The following is a 25,271-nucleotide window of genomic DNA, read 5'->3' as shown; positions in this document are numbered from 1 at the left end:
ATGGATTACTTTGCAATTGCAAAAAAAATTGTATCCAAATTTCGAGAATTGTTGACCCATACAACATACCCATGACCCATGTTGGTCGTAATTCGATCGCTACCCCCGACCAAACGAATTAAAAATATTTCATCTGTTTTTCTGACGGATTATATTCCGCGAGAAAGCAAAGATTTATGTTGTAAGATGTAATGCAGTAAACCTTACTAAACTAAGTAAAATACAGTATTGAGGCCGGGTCTTGACAGGGGGCGGCATTTGGTTTACCGCCATTCAATAGAAATTCAATGTAGAATCCATAACATAGGACTGATAAGCATTTTGTTTAAGCAGGCCTTACGGGGTTTGTGTTTTTACGGCCTTTATATCGTTATATCTGCGTTTGAGAGACTGGGGTGTTCTCTGCCCCGCGACAAGTAGCGTAAGTTATAAATGGTCGGGATTCGAACCCACGTAGAGCAAAATGGCGGCGCCCATGGATCGAAAACGACCACGCGGAAAATAGTGAAGATTCTTTTTAAATCGCTCTCTCCTAGTTCAACGAAGGAGTTGAATTTCCAAAATTCTTTTTTGAAAATGTGGGTGAGATCTGACAACAATAGATGGAGTCGTAATTAGTGTCCCGTATAATGTAATTCCGGCACGATTCCATTTAAATCACAAATTAATTCAATTCAAATCGAAAAATGTATTTGTTCACTTGGCATATTTCTACTTTACCGGACAAGATATTCCATTACTTGACAAATGCTTGACATCCGTTACTACTAGATTCACCTCTGATTGAAAGGAGGAGTGTCCAAAATAAAAGGAACATCAATCATGAGCCCACATCATGAGATGGGGCTTAGTTGAACTTGGTATGGTAGTTAGTATATAGTTACCTTATCGTTTGTGGTAAGCTTTTTTAACCGGATGAGCTTAGTGAAAATATCCCATCGTGAAACAGGGTTTCCAGCGGTACTTCCAAGTCCTTCTTTTGTCCTTCTTTTGAAAAAAGTTTAGACAAACATAATCTTTATTGTCCTTCTTTTTGACTCTTTCTTCTGATAAAAAAAGTCCTTCCAAATTTGAGGGGAGTAAACACTAAATGGTTACTGACGCACTAACATAAACATTCCGTTCTGGACACATCCGAATCAGGTGGAGTCTATTTTATTTGTATTTTTCAGCTGTGCTGTGTCCGTTGAATCGGTATTCATATGTGTTTGAATAGAAGTGATAATACGTCTGACCGTACCGCAATGTCGTCATCATCGACGGTTCCCGTCAGAGATGAAACCACTCTCACTTTCGCGCAGGCGGAAGATATGCTCGACGACCCGCATAGCTGTTTCATAGCGCGAGAAGTGCAGCAACCGATGGCGCTTTATCCGATTTTTTCCGGCAATCCGAAAACGGGAATTATACGTCAACTGAACGTGGAAATGAATATGTATTCGGAGAGGTTTGTGTCGTAACAACAGCAGTGTTCATATATTATCAGTACCTGGAAAATGTTTAACTCGTCGATGAATTCATTCCTTCATTATTTCATTCTATGCGTCGCTGGTAATGTTTTTCTGAAACTGGATTCCAAGAGAGCCAGTTGCTGAAATGTTGGTTAAAAAGTTAAATTGATGGATAACTGATGTAGTTACGATTAAAACTGTTTTGTTATTCTTGCTTTTTTCCAACTACAGTTAACTTTTGATCCTGGTCTTTATTAAAAAACATCTTTCTGCAGATTAGGAACTCATTCTTAAAGATGCTATCAGACGTGCCCCCTGTTAAGTGAGATAGATCATTTGGGACTGGGTAGATTTGTCCAGCAATGTCCAAGTCGGATAATACAAAAACCTATAAAATAAATAATCACTGTTATGAATCTGATTTTCTAATGAGTATGAACACTTAATGAGCATTTTCGGGATCATATCCCCTCTTCATGTGAAATACAATGAATAGTACAAACTCCACCGCGGAATTAGTGAAAAAGTAAGTTTTTCTATGTTTTAAGTGAAAAATTTATCGATTTCAGATTGAAAGGCGTTCCGATTGCGTACAGCGGTGTAAAAGTACTCAGCAAGTCGGGACTAATAGACGACAGCGGACTGACGTATTTCGAGATACGTTTGAAATTCATCATTTTCCAGCCGCAGCCCGGCGAAACGGTCATCGGCGTCGTCAATAAACTCAGTAAAGGCCACATCGGCTGTTTAGTGCACGGACGTTTCAACGCGTCGATACCGAAGTTCGACGAAAGCGTAGGCGCCGTGCCCGCTCTGGCCGTCGGTCAGGAAGTGGTGCTACGGGTGACTTCGGTTTATCCGCACAGCGGTGTCCTCTCGATTAAAGGGCAATACGTTTCAATGTGAGTAACCTGCGTAATCCGATTAACCTCTTTCATTGCGTCTACTCCACGGTGCGGTGTATAATCCTATACACCTCTTCCGCCCGTCACCAGGATTCGAACCCGATGGCATCATTCAATTCAAATCAATACGATATTTGAGGTACTTAACCTCCATCTATGAGTAGAAATTGAAACTACCTGGTAGTCGAAGCGAACAACTATTTAGTACAGCTTCACACCAACAGCATATTGGCCCACCGGGAAATCCCAGGGTATTTATAGGCCTACCTGAGCGGCGCCACGTGGCTTGTGGTGAGCCGTTTCTACAATTATCGACATATGTAATAAGTTTACATGGCGTGAAGCTTTGTCTGACTCACTCTATTTATACAATTATTGACGTACCGGTAGTGTTTCAACTTATTGGGACAAGTAGATCAGTTTTTTGTAGGGGCGCTTGACTTTTATAGAAGGGCGGCAAAAATTAACAGGGGCGGATTTTCACGTTTTCAAATTTTTGAGGGGAGGCCCACCCCTCAAAAACCCCTTATGGAGAACACCGCACACCAGCAATCGTATTTATCACGTATATTTGCGACGTAGATAAACGTCATGCATGGTGAGAGAAGCTCATTGTAATGTAAACATACGTCAGAAGTGGTGACGAAGAGGTTAATGTCATTAGTAATTATTTATTACAGTGGACTCGGTAAATTTGGTAATCAGTTCAATTTGGTAAAATAGAAATAAGATTTCCCTTTGCTAATGAATCCGGAATTAGGTACGTTGTGATAAATTCGCCTTAGGTGTCGCGCCATGTTGCACGATGGTCTGACCCTCCCAAAAGTGAACACCTCCATCCAACAGTGAACACTTTTTTCTCGCTCCCACATGCATTCACTGTACAGATAGTTCTTACTGTACGTAATACTGACAAATATTAGCCAATCATCAAAGAGAAGTATTTGTGTATACAAGTTCTGTCCAATGAACAAATGGCATAGATGTCACTGGCAGACAACCAATATATATCAATGAAAACTATTACATGAAACAGCCAGAATGTTTAAGAAACTGACCTATGTCCAGTAGAATAGTAATAGAATAGTAAATGCTAAATCAGATAGATGGCACTAAAGTATTCATAGTGCAAAACCTGAAAGATCAACGTATTAAACAGTGAATAAAACATCACCCCATCACATATACTTTCTTTGAATCGTTACTAGTTTCGACACCTGAAAACCTGCTTATCTCAAATCGGTTATTGATTAAACTCTTAATGTTTTATTTCTACTTTTTCAATAAATTTCTAGGGTGGGATCGAGCGGTCAGAAACGAATGTTTGAAGAGTCGCCGTCTACGACTCCGGTGCAACCTGCCAAGAAAAAACGCAAAATCAAAGGTATTGTCCAGTTTTGAACCTAGTTCCACAGTTCTGAGTTCGGCTTAAGCATCATGTTTTATATAAATTTAATTTATGTAAATAGATTAATGGAATACTGCTTACGATATCCAGGACCACAGTTGTGAGTTAGAATTAACTCCAAGATTAAATTAGTTCATTTTCAGCGAGTTAACTCCGAGTCAAATCTTAACGCGGAACTGTGAACCTGGATCCAGATTACCGGTAAATCAAAATCCGGATTAATTAAGCTGGTTCGACTGTAGTCCCTGCACTACTGTTTACTGTAGTTAGAAAATGAACGAATGAAAATGTTTCAATTTCTGAGCTTAGAAAATGCCTCCCTCCTCGCGTAGGGATTCAAACATGATGGCATCACAAGACTTTGCCACAGCACAAAACCCTGTCTGATTAGCCAAATCGCACTGCCAGCGCCAGATTTTTCCATTTAGTTAAACATGTAAACCGTGAAATTTGTTTGGCGCCGCATGTTTTTGTATGGCTAAACCCCGCTAATACCTGCACACTCGGGTTACTCATAAACGTGCAGGGTTTCGTGCCATGGCTGAGTCTTGAGGGTTCGAATCCTAGCGAGGTTGAAAATGTGTAGTACAGTAGGCTACATAAGCCTGGAGTCGAATACCATGGATCGCGTGCCACGGACACTGTCAATATAATACAAATTTTCTCGCCCCTATTCATCGTGATCCCTGCTCCGACTGCCCCAGAATTCGCATACAGTGAAACCGCGATACACCGCCCTCCCATTTACCACCACCCTCGCCTACCGCCAGGTTTTCTAAATGTACATCTCTATAAAATACATAGTAAAACACCTCCGATATACCGCCAAAATCGTTATACACTGATGTGGGCGGTTTATCGGAGGTTGACAGTTTTTTCGGAGAGAAATAGATTTGACCCGCAAGATCTAAGACACGCAGAATCTACTGTACATGTATTTTGCTATGAAATAATATGGTACGTGAATGAAATCTCGACTTTTACAGTTGAAGAGGATCTAAACGAAACTCCACTGGCGGCGAATAACGACGATAGTATCGCGAATGAAGAATTACCGGACATTCGATTCAAATCCGCGAAACGTAAACGTAAAGAGAAAAACACTGACGCCGAACAAACGAAAGGAGATGAAACGCGCGTCGAAACTGATCTTAGCGAGTACGCCACGCCCGACTCGACGCCGCCGAAACGCAAAAAGCTGAAAAAGAAAAAACACCGCGGCGACGACGACGCGTCGGCCGTCGACTCGTCGGCGAACGCGAGCGTTTTATCGCCGCCGGGCTCGAACGTCGTCGACGATTCCGCCGTCGATACTCCGACGAACATTTCGAAAAAAAAGAAGAAACAGAAAAAACACAAGCGCGACGAGGCAGACGGCGAAACTTCGTTAGACGTTAGCCGCGTAATCGACGGCGACGAAAGCGTTTCGATATCGTCGTCGAAAAAGAAAAAGAAGAAAAAGCATAAGTCCGATACGAACTGATAGCTAGCATTTCGATAGCATAAATCTGCCTTGTAATTTATATTTGTTTCGATAAAAGGAAACGACGCATTTTATGAAGAAGAGGTTTGAAACTGTGGTTAGATTTGTTTTATCACTGATCATCCTTTATGCAATTGTCTGTACAGATGATCACCTTTTTGATGGTGAAGTCAGGACGATCACATTTTTCGCAAATGTCTGACTAAAGTTGATGGTTCAGACGTAACGCCCTTATTCATTTTCAAAGAAAATGTCTCGGGTACTGTTACTGTGGTGGCGACGCCTGGGCGAACATGTTTTGATCCTCGTAGCATTTGAGACGTTGTTTCTACAAACATGCGCTGATCAACTTTTGTTTGTACTTGTACAGCAGACTACGCCTAAATCGATAGTTGGAACCTGGATTTTTTCCTCGTATGGGGTTACCAAATTGGAAGCAGAGTTTAGGTAGTGTGTATATTAATGATTGCTTATAAAACCATCAAATCAATGATTGACCAAGATGACCAGGGTCAGTACAGTAATTGGGATGTAAATAATGATGTAGACGCTTCCTCGAAATGTACACCTTGACAACTCCTTATATCTAGGAATGACCGATCTGTAGACACTGTCGTTTTGGTGTCTAATATAAATGTTGTAGTAGCACCCATAAAAAACCAGGGTCTGCTGATCTCAATTTGCAGTAGAAGTACTGAAGGAACTGGGTACGGGTCGGCCACATCTGCCTAATGATACCACTTGCCTACTAGAGTTGCCCTACGTTTGACTGTGGGAAATGGAACAATGGTCGTCTGAGATTTCAATTGAAGACCGGTGCAACTAACAAAAGACAGACCTACATACATCGAAACAGAATTATATCGAAAAGCTAGAAAAAAACTAATCAAAACCCGGTTCGGTGTTTTATAAGTATTTTATTTTCAAATTCCACGCAAACATCGTTTAACAAGTTTGTAATTAAAGAACTAATGAAAAACGCTTGAATTCGCGGCTGTGAATACTGAATAAACGATGAAATTTATCTTTGAATAAAATCCATTCGTCGATGTTGATTTAATTCCCGAATCTGAAATCAATACATACAACATACGAAACAGTTCTGATTGGGATTTTTCTTGAATAAGAGCTGAAGTGTACGAGATGAAGGCCCCAGCCTCCCCGGCCTGAGCGTTCTCATGTATACTGTTTTAACACGCTAGCACTGTAACGTAGATTCCAAAGTGTATTTACGTCAGTATACACAACCGGAAACTGATTGCGGTTTCATATAGTGTAGTAGACTCGCGATTACCTCGGATGATCACGTTCTCCAGACGAATGTCCTATATTTGCCTATTCCAAAGTAAATGATAGGACAATACGTAAGAAAACCTGAAAGATTATTACTTTTTACTTCGAGTTAGTCTCACAGGCGTCCCCAGGAATTTTCATAGGGGGTTTGCATCTGTTCGGTGGGTCTCCACCAAAAAACTTTTTGAAAATTGCAGGCTTTAGAGACATTTTCCAGGCTCTAAATGAATCATTTAGAGTTAAAAGACTAGTCAAATTGGCAAGAAAAATCTTGAACATTGATAAAACAGTAACTTGAGAAGTTAGCTATCTCGAAAAGGGGGTGCGTCCGCTACCCTTGGGGACGCCTATGAGTCTTAAGTCGGAGTTGGCCACGTCCGAGTAAGGCGAGGTTTTACCACAGTTCCGGCGAGATCCGAGGCCAGTGCAGTCTACTAGTAGCTGTTCATTGAAAAATACACGGTTATCGCAAAACATACACGTGTCATATATTCATTAAAATCTCACCGTTCGTCTAATGAACAATTATAAAACCAGCCCGAAAAAGCAATAAGATTTCACCATATTCATATATCATATACGCACTCTATTCGCATCAGTATGATCTTAATTTCGATCTTATCCAACTGAAATTATCAACATTGCATATATAAATACAGCGGAACCTCGTTACAGCGAACTTCACGGGATCAGAAAATATGTTCATTATAACCAGTATGAAATAAGGGAAATTGTGTTATTTGGGACAAAATTCTATGTTATAACCGATGGTTGTATACGAGTTCGTTTTAACGAGGTTCCACTGTAACCGCGTCAAACTCGCTTAATTCATCGTCGGACAATTAGTGGCCACCATTTTTGATTACCAATTTGTGTTTCCAATTCGATTTACTAAGTATAAGTCGTCATTTGGATTAGAAACGACGTAATGATCTATGATGACGCACACGCGAGTTCGACTTCGTACGTAGAATATGGATTTAAACGTAATCCGGATTGATTTCATCGTTCAGCGCCCGATCGAAGAGAATCTTACGGTATTGAGACTTTATGACGAGTTTCGTTCCACTTGGTTTTCGTTCGTGATACCGAAATACGTTACGAATAAAAGGCGTATATATACATACATATATATATATATATATATATATATATATATATATATATATATATATATATATATATATTATATATATGCACAGGATTGGTCAACAAAATATACAAAACATAATGATACATATATGAAAGCTATGTTTGGAGCATCGTGAATATAAATCTAGACGTGATATGAAACATAAATATTAAACAGCTTTATGTATTGCAGTAACTAATATATATATATAAATATAAGCAATGCCGCACTAAGAATTTCGATTAAAACTATTCGATATTTTTTAGCGCGAGATTTTTCTATCAAGTCAAGTCTATCATCGTTTATCGACGCGTTTCACGGATCAAGTCATCTTAAATAGTTTAAATAGTTGAAATGATGCGCCACGAACTCGAAAACGAATAAGCTAGAATTGATAGCTGCAGCTATATCATATATAGCTGTCAATCTGCTGTCTGTACCCACCCCTCAGACAATTTACTGTCTGTACCCTGCACCCCCTCAGACAATCTGCTGTCTGTACCCACCCCTCAGACATTCTGCCATTCGTACCCTGCACCCCCTCAGACAATCTGCTGTCTGTACCCACCACTCAGACAATAAGTTGTCCATGCCCACCCAATTAGACAATTGATGTTACAAAAACCGATCATCAACACTTCACCAGCTCTACAGTCTGGTCCGAGCAATCTCTATCTAAAAATGCATGGCAGTTTTTGACTGACCCCCAGTAGGTATCTAAAGTCAGACTGTCATCTGAAGGGATGGGTAATTTAACATCAGATACTTGCTTAAAGCGAAACACAAATCAATTAATACATTTCACCAAAGTGAACCGACGACTTCAGGACCCCGAGCCATCCGATCTGAAGGCAGTGTTTTGGAAACATCGCCACTACATACACCTATGTGAATTACAAACATATAATTGACACACACACGAAAGCAGACACTTTATAGGCACACACGGGTAGAAAGGATATAGAGTTCCGGGCTGTTTTGCCCAAAAATAAGTCAACGTTAACCATCGGCTAAATACCGTGTAGTAACAACGCGGGAACACAGTTCTGGGTTAAAATTGACTCCAGATCAAAACATAGAAAATTGACTAATCTTTACTCCTCAAGAGAGGAATACACCTCGCGAGAAATGAGTATGTCAATATTATCCACACATGAACCGGCTTTCATCAACTGGCTTCCGACTCGCAACGGCGCATTCGGGTCCAAATCGGTACAAACAATCTTAAATAATCATTCGATTCGTATTTACAGACAATGTGTCCGAGATTATCAGTCATAAATTAGAGCGTCAATATTTACTCGATTCATTTCAATTCGCGCATAAAAATCAGGGGCCGGTTGCTCAAAAGTTGGTTAGAGTTAACCACAGTGGATAGTTGATATGGTGACGATTGAAATTTCATTGTTACTATGGTATTTAACGACCGGTTATCTTTAACCAACTTTCGAGCAACTGGCCCCAGGTCGACATCGATATACAATATTTCCAAGCTTACAGCATTATCTAAATACGAGACCAATAGGTTAACTACTTTATTTGACGCCCGAGCTTTCACCACTAATGTATAGTAGCTTCATCACATGAATGAGTCATTTACCAGATGAAGCTACAATACATTAGTAGCGAAAGCTCGCGCATCCAATAAACTAGTCGACCTTTAAAGTACTTCTAGTCTCCTATTTATTCTACACCGGGTTAACACGGCTTCTCTACGAATCTTCTCAGCATTGCATACAAAATTTTCTCGAGGGCTTCAAATAAAGGAAAGCTAATTACATACGTACGTAAAGAAAAATAGCATCTGTATCTACGTCTACGGAATGCTGCAAAGCTGCATTGTGTAAAAAACCCTGTGGCATTGGTATACAGTATATACATGTACATTTAGTACGTACAGTAGGCTCACAATAGCTGCGATCACACCGAGACGATTTGGCCCGGACTAGGTCCGAGTCAGACCGAGCCAAATTAGAGAGCGCATTCGCAAGTAAATCACTTACCGGTTACTGATCTCCCGCGGTACGTGGCGAGTCAATACCAGAACCAGTCAGCATTCACACGGAATAATGGCGCGTACTAGAATTCGATACACGCCTGGTTCAGACATTTTCGGGTGGGGCCATTTTTTGCCATCCCTTGTCAAGCAGGCACGGACCGATTTGGCACCAGCCATGATCCGCGTCAAAAACTCTCGTGTGATCACGACTCATAACTCAAATAAACCAGGAGACCGGTGATTTTTGTTCGGTAATGACTTAGACGATGGTATCTTCGTTCATATTCTATGGCACTTGTATGAGTTTTAGTAATAATTAGAGCTTGTAACTTGATTCGAGTCGAAGACTCTACTGTACGTACTAAATAGAATGTTAATGATACCGGAAACGTTTTACTAAAAACGTCAAAAACTAATTCAAGATTCTACGCGGATCGTAATCCCTCGCGATATGAGAACGATCAACTTCTCTAAAGCCTAATTCAGATCGACTAAAATACGTTGGACCGTAAGCAGTCAGAACCTTTTCGACGTGAGTGCACTTGAAAGGCTGAATCCAAGAACATGGAAAGTAGCTACTACTGGAAAAGTAGCCGATATCGTTAATTGCTTATTGTTCTTTAGTGGCTACTAAGTAAAAGTAGACGTTTGGGCTCAAAAGTGCGAGACATGTTCTTCGATTCAGCCTTTCACTTATACAGACCGATAGTAAGTGGAATCGTAAGGGTAGAACAAGTTCTACTTTCCACGACTGATCTTAACATAGTAGGGAATTAGCGACGAGTATTGCGTTACGTGAAATCGAGCGTTCAAAATGGCGAGTCAACAAACCGTGAAACTCTGGGATGATCGCGTCGTAGTCGACCCGAGTGTTCTGAAGATCGTGAGACAAACAAATCAGCGGTGACGTGTTTACTACCGCTGTTCTTACAATGATCTAGTCATTAGTCGACCCGAGCTAGGCTTAAAACTGCGACAGTCTTTGTGGCGGAAGCAAAAATAAGAACACATCGGGGCCTCAAAACATGTAGAGCTTCATCAGCAAAATAAGCCATCTTGATTGCCATTAAAAAAAAAAACGGAATGTACTTTTATCTCGACATATTATCGTACATGTAGCCACTTTTTATGTACTGCATTTATCATCAATATAATGAGATAGCAGAAGAAGAGTATACGTGATATAAATGGGTTTTGCTGTTGTCCTAAAAAAAAAGATACACTTATCAGCAAAAAAGAATAAAACAACATTGTTCAACGCAAAAAAAAAGAAGAAATTAATCAAATAAATGTAGCTCCTATTTTAACAACAACTACTTCCGACAATTGTAAATCTCATTAGCGTCAAAAATCAGTTCGCTTTTTCAATCTATTTCAGATATTCAACATATCAACTCCCTCAATCATCCGTCTTAGCTGCTTCTACTATCAGTTATCTAATAGCAGACAAACGGGCTACCGGCTGAAATCGGCCGACGAGTGTCGACAATTGAGCAGGATTTTTTAACACTGCCATCAGACAATAAGGAAACCACGTCATCGCGATCGCCATAACACAAATATCAAATAACGAACGAGAAGGAACTGAGAGTATGAGATATCTCATAGTTGACAGCAAGTGTCCGACTTACAAACGCGGAACCGGATGCTACAGCCGATAAAACCATCAACAAACACAACGCAATATCCAAATATGATCTGTGAATAAAGAAATAATACGATAGACTCATTTATAGAGTAGATTGCCTCGGATAATCGCATGCCTCGGATAACAAATATTACGAATCGTTTTACTTCAATTCATAGCGTTAATCTCTGCTGCGACTACCCCAGAATTCGCATGTCGCAGAGAAAATCTAACAGTCCCGCAAGATCCGAGGCAAACATAGTCTACCGTACCAACGTTACAATAACTTCACAATGTAATTTTCGTCCGGTGGTGACCTTTTTGACATTAGTCGAGCAATACAAAATCGGTAATCAATATATAAATTTATCTATAGTACCAGGTTTACACGTTATAAAAGCTCAATGAATCGAATCTGGAGTATACATTACAAAGTGTCTACATTACACGAAACTCCCGAGAAGCTCGACAAGTATATCATGTACTATATATGTACACGTATAGACCTGTCAGGAATACACAGAAAAATACTATTCATTTTCATCATTCTATACAAGTGTCAAAATAACCGACTAACTTAAATTCAGTTACCATCGGTTCATTATTTTATATATCCGTAATAATTCTTAGTACATATCTGCTATTTACCTCTCCCCGTACGGTCATTGTAGGAGAGAGAAAAGAACGCCGCAATGGTAATAAATATCTCTAGATATTCTCTCGGCAGACGATAAGAAGATACACCGTCTAGCACCCTGTGTATGTCATCACATCATCGATATATACCTCAATCTTACATCGGCGTTCGTAAAAACACCTCACAAAATCCGGATAGCATCGCGACTAACCGATCATAGAAATAACTACAGTAGACTCTCTACGCTCCACAAGTCGGATTTTATCAAACCATAGAAATATGTCCATTTTGAGTGACACCAGAATTGGATGGTATGTATACAAGCTATAGGCAACAATGGTTCTCGGGCTCAGGATGGAATCCGTTGTCACTGATGTCTGCATGAGGACAACTTTTGAAATCTGAAATTCCTATAATACATTCATTCCCATTGCATTCTCCATGTTATATCTATGGCCAACAGCAAAATTTTGTCGAGACCACTTTTTGAATTTCGACCTCATTCTTTAGTTATGAGGTCATCTTCGAGGTAATATCGCAGAGTTTTTAGTGCCTAGTTCTGCCGCTAGGTGGCGCACTGGGCCTATTCTCTTCACTGCACGACTAGACCCACATACTAACATTGTATTCGAGTTTCATCAAGATCGACCCATCATTAACGAAGATGCTGAACGACAGACGGACAGAACGAAAATAAGAGTCTCGTAAATTAAGCCCGAGAACGAATAAATTCATGAAAAGCGTCAGAAAAAATGTTAACAAATATCCGAGTTGAATGGTTAACCGTCTGGAGCTGAGTCTACTGTCTACTGTACAATTTTAAAACTAAGTTAGCGCCATTATTCAACAACAGTCATGAACTATATATCTCTATACATTCAACAGTTGACTCCGCCTTACTCGGTATCAGTGGATCGGTTGAACTGCCTTAATTTGCAGGTCGCAGCACTGCCTGCCACCACGGTTAGAGTCTACTGTAAAGTAAGCACTTTTAAAGGGCCTAACAAAATTTTTTCAAAAGCAAGCACTCTTGCCATTTCAAAGCCGACTAATTTATACCCGAAAATTCTATAGATAATTTGAAAATTTATAAAAATTCCACCCAGTGAGTTGAATAAGGGGCATACCGCTTTATTGTGTCTACATCGCAGTGCGGTGTATCATTAGTTACTGATATTTCACTATGTTTGACAGGTGCTGCCATCTTTATCTTCGAGACAAAAACTAATTGCTAATAACATCTATACACTTCAAAGCGGCGTACTAGCGAAGTCATCCCGATTTATACACCGCACTGCGGTGTAAATGCACTGAAAGGGTTAAAGAAAACTATGAAGGCTCCCAATGAACCGTGTAATGATACTGAGTAAGGCGCGGTTTACCGCCGTACGAATGCGCCATCAACTCGGTTCAATAAAACGCGAATATTCTCCTCCGCGCGCGACGTGTTCTCTCGCGTCCCCCGATCACGTGATCGATATGGTGACGTTGATTCCAAGGTTGCCATTGTCGGCAAATAATTGCGCAATGTTCGTGTCGAATACGAGGCAGTCGCTGTTAGCGATGGCGACCTGTACGCCGTCGTGAATACTGCGCGGTGTAGCTTCCCACGTCAGGCGTCGTCGGTGTCCGTTTAATTCCAACCTGAAATCGAACGAAAGTGGAAAAACGTTTTTCGTTGTTTAGGTTTTCGGGGGAACTGACCACAATCAATCGACTCCTAAATTCCCCATGTTTTCCCGGTAAAAGCAGAACTTTCCTTGCGTTCTGATAAATAGCTGTAGGAAAGACCAGAGTTGTTATCTCAACAGACCCAAGTAGTAAGCTAGCCGGGTAAATATTTCGACTTTCAGCTGATATGTCTTAATAGGAATTTTTAAAATTGTCAGCATGAAAAGAAGATTATGAAGTTGTTAATTTCTGATGACAGGTATGAAAACCATAAAACATTTTGCGGGAAAAATAAACACCATTTCCCTATGTTTTCCACAGTTTCATCGAATTCCCTGTGTTTTCCCTGTTTACCAGAATTTGGTACCGATGTCAGCGGCACAACTGCCTAGGGGGGGGGGGTCGGGCTTACGTACCGATAAGCGAAGTTTTCAGCTTGTTTACGCGTGCCAATCAGCTGTACGATTGCGTAAAACATCTGCGCTTCGAATTTCTCCTGTTTCTCAAGTACTAACATGAAATGGTGACCGAAACATGACTGCATCATCACCCAATCGACAGCGCCGGGCAAATTAATATCCGTTGCTAAAAATACTATATCTTCACCTGCGAATAGAGAAAAACAATCAGGTTATCAGAAAATGACAATGATAATAATAGTGTCATTTATCCATCGTAGTGTCATTTGATCTATCAGGCCAGGTACCCATTTACTCTCAGGTGGAGAGAGGCAATGAGGAAAAATGTCTCGCCCGGGGACATTGCGGGAGTGACCTGGTGCTGGTTCCTCAGTTGAGACTTAAGTCCAAAAATGGTCTTAAATTTCAAGACTGGTCTTAAGTTGTTAGATTGGTTATAGAACTAAGATGGTCTTAAATTGGTCTTAAGTCGAAGCCATGACTATGGAACTGGGCCCTGGGTTCTCAGAGTCGAACGCTCTAACCACTCGCCCACACCGCACCCTTGTACGTATACTCATAGTGGCAATTCAGGTCGGCACCGTATGATCATTTCGGCAGTGAACACGTTTTAAGCAAAATACATTCCTGACACTTTTTTCTGATTAGTCAGAAATACATGGAAATGCGAATAAAACCGATGCGAATAAAGCGAGTTATATCGTAGATTCAATAAAACATTACATCACTCACAGCATGTTGCTGCGCGTGAATTCAATGGAATTGAGTTCACAACGACGAGCTTTATACAAGAGGAAGAGGAAGTTTACCTTGTAGAGTCGTAATGCTTTTGTGGGAATGCATTAGGTGGGGCATGACTTGTTCGAGTGAGCCGTGCCACTTACACGAGGCACCCGGACATGGACAGCTGTATGGTCTGAAAAACATAAACGAATCATTGTGTCATCGTGTTAGAGAAAAGCTACACTCTAACTTGGAGAACGGATAATAAGTTTAAGCCCACTATATGTACTCAAAATATACGACGTTTCAAACACTGATTAGCGATCGTCGTCAGGTCTCTAGAATCCTTAGTGAGAGATCAAAATTTGTGAATTTTGATCTTAATTCTCGAAAAATAAATGTTTTAACTCATTTCAATTCTGTAATTAATCTTGATTTTAACTTTTAAACTTGATTCATATCAACTATTTGATTCATGTCACTGTTTGATGACTTCCGATTCTCCGATTCTTAGCGTCAACACATTTGGTGTTGCAAACAGGTTTCTTAGCAACAAGAGAAATCCCAAAATAAATTCAGCCAAAAATGAGCAACGTTTCAGCTAAATACTTTAAATAAGCCATCATCAGTACGCCCTGATGACGGCTAGTATTTAGCCGAAACATAGCTCGAAATATAGATATCATTTTAATATAGAAGTTTTCAATTTTTGCTGAATCTATTGTGGGATTTCTCTCGTTATTCATCATACATGGATATTGTTTATCATCTCGACTTATCGGGTTTTACAGCATTTATCAAATAATCTCAAAAAGTGAGGGAGTGGGAACGTTTAGAGGAGGGACACTTCTGTCTCTCCTCGGGATTTCTCTCTCCCTATCCCTCTCCTGGGGCGGTTGGGTGAAATGCAGCACGATGCTAACACTAATGAATTCACAATTTACGGCCGCCTTAGCTTTGTACAGACGTAAATTCATATTTCATACAAAATTTTAAAATACAAATCAGTCGACAACTCACAGAATTATATCACGAGTAGAAATAGAAAATGATAAAACTTATTTCCATTCAGCTACTAGCAGTTCATACATTTACTATGATTAGGCGCCAATTTTGAAAATCTACGAGCTACATTATCGCATAATTCAATTCATCAATTGAATTTGACTCGATCTTCCCTAGTTACGGAGAGTGCCATCATTGTGTCGAGTTGATCGCGCGTTGAAACGAACGATAGAAGCCGATGTTGAACGGATACAGTAACCGACTCGGAATGACAAGCGACTCGACCGATACTACAAAATGGCGAACGAAAACTCGTCGAGAATTTCGCCGTGTCCGGAACCGAAGTTCGTATGGAAAGAATACGTTCGCTACCAGATCAAGGTTTACGGTATGGGCCCGCTTTGCGTCGTCGGCATAGCTCTGAACGCGATCACGATCGTCGTATTGGGTCGTCTGCGCGCGACGCACCGATCGGTCAACGCGCTTCGGATCCTGGCCGTCGTCGAGATCGCGTTCCTGATTAACAAGCTGCCCTACGAAACGCTGAGGTACGTAGCATTTCACATCGTCTACGGACGTTACGTGTTCGGCCAACGACCTCGTATGATTTTTCCACGCATGCACCGCGCCTTAACGATACCGAACGATACGTTTCTTTACGCGCGTAACTGGGTGATCGTCCTAATTCAAGTCGAGCGTCTGATTATCATAGTTTCGCCGTTGAAAGCTCCGATCGCGATCACGCCGCGCCGTTTAAACGCGTTTTGCGCGTCGATCTGTTTTCTTTTTTTGCTGTACAGCATTTTCGAATGGTCGTACACCATGCCGATATACATCAATACAGGGTGCGTCAGTCTGGACAAAATGATATCGAAATTCAAAATTACGGGGTTCGCCAAACGTTATTCCTTTACCATAGTGCCCATAGCGCTGACCGCGATATCAAATACGATCTTGTTGATTTGTCTCGCCGCTCAAAGTAGGCGCCGTCGGTCGCTGTTGAACCCATCAGTAATAGCGCCACCTGGTGTTAACACGAATCCCAACTCACAGGCGAAAGCGACCTTGATGATCATTTATGTTTGCACTGTGTTTATTGTATTAGAATTCCCATATTTATTCATCGTGTCATACAAACGCATCATCGGTGGACAAATTTGGCCAGAATTATATGCTATAGGGGCTTTTACTTCTATGATAAATTCATGTATTAACTTTTTCATATACATCATATTCAATAAGAAATTCAGAGAAAATCTTTCCATAATGGCGTCTCGTGCAGGTAACAAATGCGGGCCCCAACGTCGTAAAGTCATTTAAATTGAAAAAAAGAACCAGTGGTCCTTGGACACCATGCCCACTTGGGAAGTGCTTTGAAATGCTCCGCAATCTAGTAAGTAAGTAAGTAAAGTTTATTCTAACCTTGAAATAGATACAAGAATTCTACAAAAATACGTTCATACAGCATACATTTCCTGTTTTACTCGAAAGAAGTTCCTAAAGAACTCTTCCTGATGATAAATCTAAATTAAAATTCAACAAGAAAGAATCTGTCTATGTGGTCGTGTTAGCAACAAGTTCGATCCAATACATTCAAATGAATTCTCTATATGTTCTCAACCTACAGTGAATGAGTTATTTACGAAGATAATTAAACAATATAAACACAAGGTATTTCTATGATATTTTGAATTTATTCGCAGTTCATATTTAGCGCCATTCTCGCGAGATTATCAACAACCCGGAAATAAAGTCCAAGCCCATCGCCAAACCCCTGTGACCAGAATTGCATAAATTGCACTTCCATTCATCTATGTCCAGATAAGAGATTCTACCTAATACTCCACGGAATCTATTTACTCCCGATCTAAGATTTATGAGGTTTCGTATATTGAAAATAATTGATGCACCATCGCAGGTGTGGATCCAGGATTTTTTCCAGGAGGGGGTCATAAAGGATGTTAAACCGCCGACTAAAATCTCTGATAGGAGGCCTATACGGCATATTGTTTGACCAAACATAAGATGATATGGTACCAATTATGTAGTACTGTTCGCCTGCTCTGTCTTGAGTAGGCCTATTCAATGGTAGCTGAATTTATTTATTGAGTGACAGCAATGGATTCATCTTGTGCGTAGGTTTTGGGATGAAGGCACCTTCAATCAGCGTCAAAATACAGAGAAATCTGAAAGGCCAACTCAAGTCTGCTATAGGTAGCATTAAATAGTTCCTGCACAGACTAATCACTTCAGCCGGACATTCAAAATTAATCTGCCAATATTGGACCGATTAATCTTATTAATAGGTCTCGCTGCTCAAAGGAGGCGCCATCAGTCACTATCGAACCCATCAACAACAGCGCCACCTGGTGGTCACACGAGTTCCACCGGACAGATGAGAATGACCTCGATGACCATATATGTTTGCACGGTGTTTGTATTAATTCTAGAATTTCCATGAATATTGATTGTGACATAAGCAGACGTCATTGGCAGAACATCCAGTTTCACAAAAAGGTTTAACTCTTTAATCAATTTATTTTCTTCATTAATTCAGTTTATCTTAAATTAGGCCTTAATCCTTTTTGTGAAGCTGGGCCCAGGATGTGTAAACTTCTTTAATCTTTATAAACGTCATATTCAAAACTAAATTCAGAGAAAATCTTTCCACCTATAGCGAAATTGTGTAACAGAAAATTGCCCCAACCTCATGTTGTCAATTTAGAACGAAAACAAACAAGTAACTGAAGTCACAGAAAAACATTTTGCTATCTCAATATTAACCCTTTCAGTAACCTGTCATGAGCCTCGCGAATGAATATTTCCATAGGGCCTAAAGGACAAGGAGATATATCATACTCGATTGGAAATGTAGTGGGTACTACCGACAACGACGAGAACACTACAAAAACTACTTAATGTCACTGATGAAATAATGACGTAACCACAATTGTACTGGATATCCATCGGTGAAGTAAGGACAACAATTTGAATGAAACAAGGGGTCCAGGGACACCATGCCCACTTGGGAAGTGGTTTCCAATGCTCAACAATCTAACAATTTCAATATTCAACATCCCCTGGTGACCACATACAAAAACCAATGACCTTGAAACTCACCACAATCATAAAACATGTCAGCCGTGGATTTCATAATTGATTGTGATAACAAAATATGTCTCGTTACCAATCTAATATGGAAATACTAAGTTATTCTACTATTCAACGCCCCCTGCTGTCCATATACAAAAACCAATGACCTTGAAACTCACCGCAATCATAGAACATGTCAGCAGCTACGATTTTGTAATTGATTTTGATAACAAAATATGCCTCGTTTCCAATCTAATATGGAAATACTAAGTTATTCTACTATTCAATGCCCCCTGGTGACCATATGCAATCCCAAGTGGGCTAAAAATATGCAAAGGCATAATGTAAACACAGGATACATGACACACACAAAACACAGCAAGTAAGAATACGACATGTTTACCTGAATTCGCAACCTTCTTCGTGGTCGCCTTTCTCTGTATGAAGTAACGTCACCGGGCAACCAGTACTGACGTATTTACACGGGAACATCACCGTACTGGCGACTTTCTCCATCGCCAGGTTACGTATATTACCTACAAAGAATTTCACAACATTTTATCATCTTCGACTATCTTTGATTGAAGTACCTGATATAGCGTACATATTACAAGTGATTGTAAACTTTTTTACTCGGCCCCTTGTTTATAGTCCCCTCCATTTCGGTGCGGTCCACCCTACTTCGTCCACATCTCACACCAGTAAAACAATTTATAGTGAAATCGATACAAAACACTGCGCGAGAAAGCGAATCTGAAAACTATTCAATGACTTTGATAATTTTCCGGATTTGGAAGTCTAAAAATAAAGATTAAATTTCATCGTAAATGAACTGATGTTCACTACGAATGACAGTGTTTTGTGGCGCCTGGTGAGTGCCAGTACCCAATTGTAGGCTTCTTCTTCAATGGAGTACCCGCACACACCAGATGGCGCTACAATACACTCAGTTATGCGTACTGAAAATTAGTTCATTTTCAATGAGCTTTGAAGTGGATTTTTTAAGGCTCTCAAATGGGAATGTTGTCAAACAAGTCATCAAATGGATACAAGATTGATGTCACGCATTCGAGTGTATGGCATAGTTTTACCGGAAATCGATTTACTAATAGAGAAAAGCTGATTCGAATTTAATTGAAATGTAAAAGAAATTGAAGCGCGATAACCGAGTAACCACTAGCGAACCTGGCCGATCCTCGCCTGCCAGCAGCAGCGGTGCGGGTACGACGATCGTAGAAATGGACAAACGGATATATCACTGCCTGTACTCGACACTCACCTAGTGGTCCCCTACACGTCGGACAGCTGCTCAATTTCGGTCGGCAACTCGAACACACGATGTGTCCGCTTTGACACTGCATAATAGGAGGAAGAGCATAATCGAAACATACCGGACATTCGAACAGAGAGGCCAAATCATTGCCATTACTAGCAGCTACAGGAACTGAAAATGAAAATTATTCAAAATTACGAGCTATCTACGAGGATCTACGACGTCACATACAAGATTCTGTTTTAAGCCTGCGCAGCCGCGTATTGCTAGTGCTGCCATCTTTCAAAGATTTTATTACTAATCAATAGTTACATGGATATAATTGTCCATTGCCAATTTATACTCAGCACTGTAGTGTAGTTATGCATTGAAAGCTAATCCTAGGTTCAAGTGAAAACTAATTTATGAGCCCTCAGGTTGTGAGTTGAAAATTAGTCTACGCCTATAAGATTCAGTTGATGGGCGTCAAATTTCACTCTAGAATTCCCATACACTGAAGAGATGAATATCTTAACCTCACCTCCTGGTTGATTAATTCCATGATTTCGGCCTTGTTTTGTGCTGTTGTTCGCTGAAGTTTGACGACTCATTTTTGTATCAACTACAAAAAAAAAAAACAAATCATTTGATCATTTTGATTTTATACTTCGTTCATACATGCTAAGATTGAGCAGTAGGCCTAATGAAACAGGTACCTCTGTACATCTGTATTTACCCTACAGCCCCTCAGACAATCTGCTGTCTGTACCCTGCACCCCCTCAGACAATCTGCTGTCTGTACCCTGCACCCCCTCAGACAATCTGCTGTCTGTACCCTGCACCCCCTCAGACAATCTGCTGTCAGTACCCTACAGCCCCCCAGACAATCTGCTGTCTGTACCCGGCACCCCCTCAGACAATCTGCTGTTTGTACCCTGCACCCCCTCAGACAATCTGCTGTCAGTACCCTACAGCCCCTCAGACAATCTGCTGTCAGTACCCTACAGCCCCTCAGACAATCTGCTGTCAGTACCCTACACCCCCTCACACAATCTGCTGTCTGTACCCTGAACCCCCTCAGACAATCTGCTGTCTGTAACCTGCACCCCCTCAGACAATCTGCTGTCAGTACCCTACACCCCCTCAGACAATCTGCTGTCTGTACTCTGCACCCCCTCAGACAATCTGCCGTCTGTAACCTGCACCCCCTCAGACAATCTGCTGTCTGTACCCTGCACCCCCTCAGACAATCTGCTGTCTGTACCATGCACCCCTCAGACAATCTGCTGTCTATACCATGCACCCCCTCAGACAATCTGCTATCTGCATTGAGGTTTGTATCGCCAAAAAGCTAGGCCATACGGCAATCTCTCAGGCTAAACTGAAATAGCTTGTAGATAATCATTGTTTGGAGAGTGTGGTGAAAAGATGAGTTAATTAGAATAATGCCGCGTCGACATAATATCTACTTCCTTAAAAGGCTATTTAAATAATCAATGTTGTTAACTAAGGACAAGGTAAAACTCATCCCTCCTGGGCCCAGTTACACAAAAAAGTCTAACTCAAATTTTTAGTGTAATTGCCATTAGTTACTTCACGTTTTCTATCAAATCACTGAGGACGACAATTCAAACTTAACCGTTTTATTAAGGCTTAAACTTTTTCGTGAAACTAGACCCTGGACACATGCAGCTGTCATAAATCGTAGACACTAATCAGCTATTAGGCCTACTGCCGATTCATCGCGGATGTTTTTTTTTTGTTTTTTTTTCGAATTGGCGTTGCCGTCGTTTCTTGTTTGGTCGGAATGGATTCGAGCACTTTTTTCGTCTGGTCGACTCGCTTACATCGATCATAGAATCACCAGCCCGTCGTATCGCAGCATGTTTCAACGAAAAATTGAACGAGCAGAGCTTAAATTCGCCGAATAAAACCTTGGAACCGAGCTCTAAAAAGTACATAAACCCAATATTCGCCACTCACTACTGCAGCGTTAGTTTCATTATGGATGGTCGCTTGTGAAATACGTCATCGATATATGCGGGGATGTACTATTTACCGAAAGCATATTCAATTCAATATTTTATTGACTGCAATCAGTTTTCAGAAACATATCTATCCGTGGCTGATAAGGGCCATAGACATAGAAAATGATTTCGTCATAAAAAGAAACAATTCCATCGAAAAACATTCGTAAGTGAGAATAATTCCTCTATAAAAAAATAAATAGCATTCAAAATATGTTTGTGCCAAAACAATTTTTGGCCGTTGTGAAAATGCTAGTCGCCTTTTCGAAATATTTGTATTGTAAGATAAAATAAAGTATTACAGAAGAGAGCTGTAAGAAGGGTTTTCTGTTACTTCACAGAAAGCCCTATTGAGATTCGCGTGTTTCTTATTAGGGTTTCTGCTGCTTTCGCAGAAACCCTCTTGTAATTCTGTTAATTGTTGTTATTATTATTATTATAAATTGTCCACTTTCCAGCCAAAATTTTGTCAGTGATCACTTGTTCTGAATAATAAATATATTTGTTTTCACCTCATATAATATTCATTTTCATCTTTTTTATTTTAAAGTATAATAAATCTATACAATTTTCATCATCACATTTTCCTGTTAAATATAAAGCTTCTAATGTGTTATCTTTAATATTATCGCCTTTTGTAACTGGTAATTGCATTAATTCGAATGTATCTAATTTTAAATTATTCACTTTTTCTATTTTTGGTATCATTTCTATAGTAACTGGATATTGATCAATTTTATGTAATGTTTCATATTTCCGGTATCTGTAATTCTACAAATATTTTCCTCAGCAGGGTGAAAACAACCTATAATTGACCATAAAAAACATTTATTGTCATCATCTTGAACATAAATCACTGCTTTTGTTGTAAATGGTAATTCAATATAAGATGATGCTTCAATATCCTTTTCTGTTGAAAATTTTGAATTATTCGGAAACATTTCATTACTTTTTTGACTTTTTATTCGCTGTCAAATTGCCATGACTGTCAGGTCCCGTTTAGCGAAAAGAATTTCAAAATTTTATATAAAGGATCTTCTGATTTAGATTGCAAAATTAGAGGAGCACTTTATCAAAACTCAACAGCACTCCCTTAATCAACAACTATTCGAACACGGCTCAGGATTCATTCTCAATGTTTTAGATAATTAACTACTAGTCAAATATCTTCACTCAGTAATTTAGATTGTGTGTCATTAATTATCTTTGTATTGTAATTATCTTGTCACTCAGTAATGTGAAATCGTTTGTAATTAGCTTCGTCTTATTCTATATAAATACCAGTATGATACGTAAATTTAATCACTTGCTCTAAGCCCGAAGAGGGGATAATGTAACTCCCGAAAACGTTCGCTTAATAAATATATATTACTCATTAGAAAATGAGATTTGTACTGTTTTTGCTTCATCTATGGATCTTTAAAATATTTTTACTTGAATTTTGTTGATGTCTTTTTTATTGAAGATGTCTTTTAGAATTCCTTTTTATTATAGATTCTTTACAAACATCGCATCTAATTTCATCTATTTTCATATTTTCTAATTGTCCTTTTCTTTCATTGGAATTTTCTGGTGTCTCAAAATCTATAAAATTTTTTCTATGTTTTACAGTTTTTTCATTCCGATATTTGTGTGATTTATCTATGTATTTTTTACAATATGGGCAATAATATTCATTTTTATAGACATCAAATTTTTTCTGTTTGGAACTCACTCTCTCCCATTTATAATGAAGAAAAATCAATGAGTGGTGATGAGTGATGTGACTCCCTCTCGCCCTCTGATCTGCAACTCTGATTTTGCAATTACTGATGATAACTAAAAGCTTGCCCGTCGAATTCAAACTGTTCTATACCACCATCGATCAAAGAGAAAAGACCGTGTCTTTGGCTGAATTCAAAGTCGCATTGCATGATTATGAAGAGACCAGTCAATCGGACAATTTGGAAGAGAATCGTGTTTTGAGAGTTAACTCGACACATCTTCCATCTCGTGGTCGCGTAAGACCTGGAAATAGCCAATCGGTGTTGTGTTTCCGATGCAATGAACCAGGGCACGTCACGGCAAACTGTAGAGAAAATTTGCGAAGTGAGGAATGCGTTGGTGTGAAAACCGTAAATGTAGAACACGTGACACTGCCATAAAATTCGTGATTAAGTGAAACTCGTAGACGCGTCTGTTTAAGAAATTATTCTTCATTTATCATTGATTGAATTCTAATCATTAAATCCTTGATACTTCGATAAGGTTTGAAACTGCTCTAGCCAGCAATCAATTATTGCTAATAACAGCTTTGGTATTTCGTTTACTCTGAGGAGCAAATTATCTAATTGTCTATGAATCGAAGTGTTAGACTTTTGCGAAACTTTCGACGGTTGAAGAATTATTCTTAATTCATCATTGAATAGACGTTTAACAGTTCAACGGCGATGAACGAATGGAATTTTTTCGACGTCGTCAGCATAATTGAATTGAATGTTCCGTATGATCAAAAAGTTAGAATTGATATATTTGTACTAATTGGATAAATTAGAAACGAGGAAAGAAAGATGGAGAGTTAATAGTCTAATTTAGCGAATAAAGACTGCTTAATTGATTCAATTAATTAAATGGAAGACAGGGTACGGTACAGATAATCGATTTTTCTAAACGACCGTCCAGCTACCGGTTGAGCTCGATTGTCAGAGATGAACAGTTTTAAGATCTGATGTACAGCAATATTTTTGTGGCCGCTCAAGACGATCCCTTTTTGAAAATCAAATTTTTCAATTCTTTTCTGATTTCTCTGCCCGTCATCAGATACAAGTAGAGATTAAACGAATAATTTATCATCAAAATATCGGCGAGGGCGGCGAAAATGTCTTTTGCTTGTGGAATTGTTCCGACAAAAGGGCTTAATAAAGCAGTAGGGAATGTTGTTACCATGAAGAAGATGCACAGTAGCAGAACCAACACGGTTACCTGGTTTGAGAATTTCGATGCTCGAGTTGTTTCTGATTTACCTTTTTTTCGGAATAAAACGATAGAAGTTATTGCAGACATGATGGTTAACGAAATAAACGGGCCTATAGAGATGATAATAGACGACAGCAAAGGCCTGTTAAATATTGGCTCATTTTCAATACAAACGTAGTCACTAACGTCGA

The 25,271-nt window shown here is 39.7% G+C and overlaps 2 protein-coding genes across 5 annotated transcripts; one reads left to right on the top strand and one right to left on the bottom strand.

Moving 5' to 3' along the window:
- The first annotated feature begins 460 nt into the window (after nt 1-460).
- LOC141913257 (uncharacterized) lies at nt 461-6,185 on the top strand. Of its 3 annotated transcripts, none has more exons than XM_074804729.1 (5): nt 461-578; nt 1,173-1,447; nt 2,021-2,353; nt 3,652-3,740; nt 4,751-6,181. In XM_074804729.1, exons 2-5 carry the CDS (start codon nt 1,203-1,205, stop codon nt 5,245-5,247), a joined length of 1,164 nt encoding a protein of 387 aa, XP_074660830.1. In that variant the 5' UTR covers nt 461-578; nt 1,173-1,202; the 3' UTR covers nt 5,248-6,181. The 3 variants fall into 3 exon arrangements, with proteins under 3 accessions (XP_074660830.1, XP_074660833.1, XP_074660832.1); XM_074804732.1 differs by having other exon boundaries at nt 471-582; nt 4,751-6,185; XM_074804731.1 differs by having other exon boundaries at nt 476-631; nt 4,751-6,185.
- Nucleotides 6,186-7,742: 1,557 nt separating this feature from the next.
- Nucleotides 7,743-22,100, bottom strand: LOC141912489 (E3 ubiquitin-protein ligase SIAH1-like). Of its 2 annotated transcripts, none has more exons than XM_074803718.1 (7): nt 21,946-22,100; nt 20,640-20,720; nt 20,126-20,290; nt 19,250-19,382; nt 14,835-14,941; nt 14,023-14,212; nt 7,743-13,579 (listed from the first exon to the last, which is right to left on the bottom strand). In XM_074803718.1, the coding sequence occupies exons 2-7, from the start codon at nt 20,707-20,709 to the stop codon at nt 13,402-13,404; spliced, it is 843 nt and encodes a 280-aa protein (XP_074659819.1). In that variant the 5' UTR covers nt 20,710-20,720; nt 21,946-22,100; the 3' UTR covers nt 7,743-13,401. The 2 variants fall into 2 exon arrangements, with proteins under 2 accessions (XP_074659819.1, XP_074659820.1); XM_074803719.1 differs by having other exon boundaries at nt 14,835-14,932.
- Between the last annotated feature and the right edge of the window lie 3,171 nt (nt 22,101-25,271).

The sequence above is a fragment of the Tubulanus polymorphus genome, chromosome 11 (genome assembly GCF_964204645.1).
Source record: "Tubulanus polymorphus chromosome 11, tnTubPoly1.2, whole genome shotgun sequence".
Lineage (NCBI taxonomy): Eukaryota > Metazoa > Nemertea > Palaeonemertea > Tubulaniformes > Tubulanidae > Tubulanus > Tubulanus polymorphus.
The sequence above is the reverse complement of the archived record's forward strand: the minus strand, read 5'-3'. Positions and strand labels throughout refer to the sequence as shown.

Coding starts and splice junctions, on each gene's coding strand:
- LOC141913257 (XM_074804732.1), top strand. CDS start 1,203: ATGTGTTTGAATAGAAGTGATAATACGTCTGACCGTACCGCAATGTCG. Junction 1,448..2,020: donor ATGAATATGTATTCGGAGAG/GTTTGTGTCGTA, acceptor TATCGATTTCAG/ATTGAAAGGCGTTCCGATTG. Junction 3,741..4,750: donor GAAAAAACGCAAAATCAAAG/GTATTGTCCAGT, acceptor CGACTTTTACAG/TTGAAGAGGATCTAAACGAA.
- LOC141912489 (XM_074803718.1), bottom strand. CDS start 20,709: ATGAGTCGTCAAACTTCAGCGAACAACAGCACAAAACAAGGCCGAAAT. Junction 14,213..14,834: donor AAGCATTACGACTCTACAAG/GTAAACTTCCTC, acceptor CTCTATTCGCAG/GTGAAGATATAGTATTTTTA. Junction 13,580..14,022: donor GCTGAAAACTTCGCTTATCG/GTACGTAAGCCC, acceptor GTTCGATTTCAG/GTTGGAATTAAACGGACACC.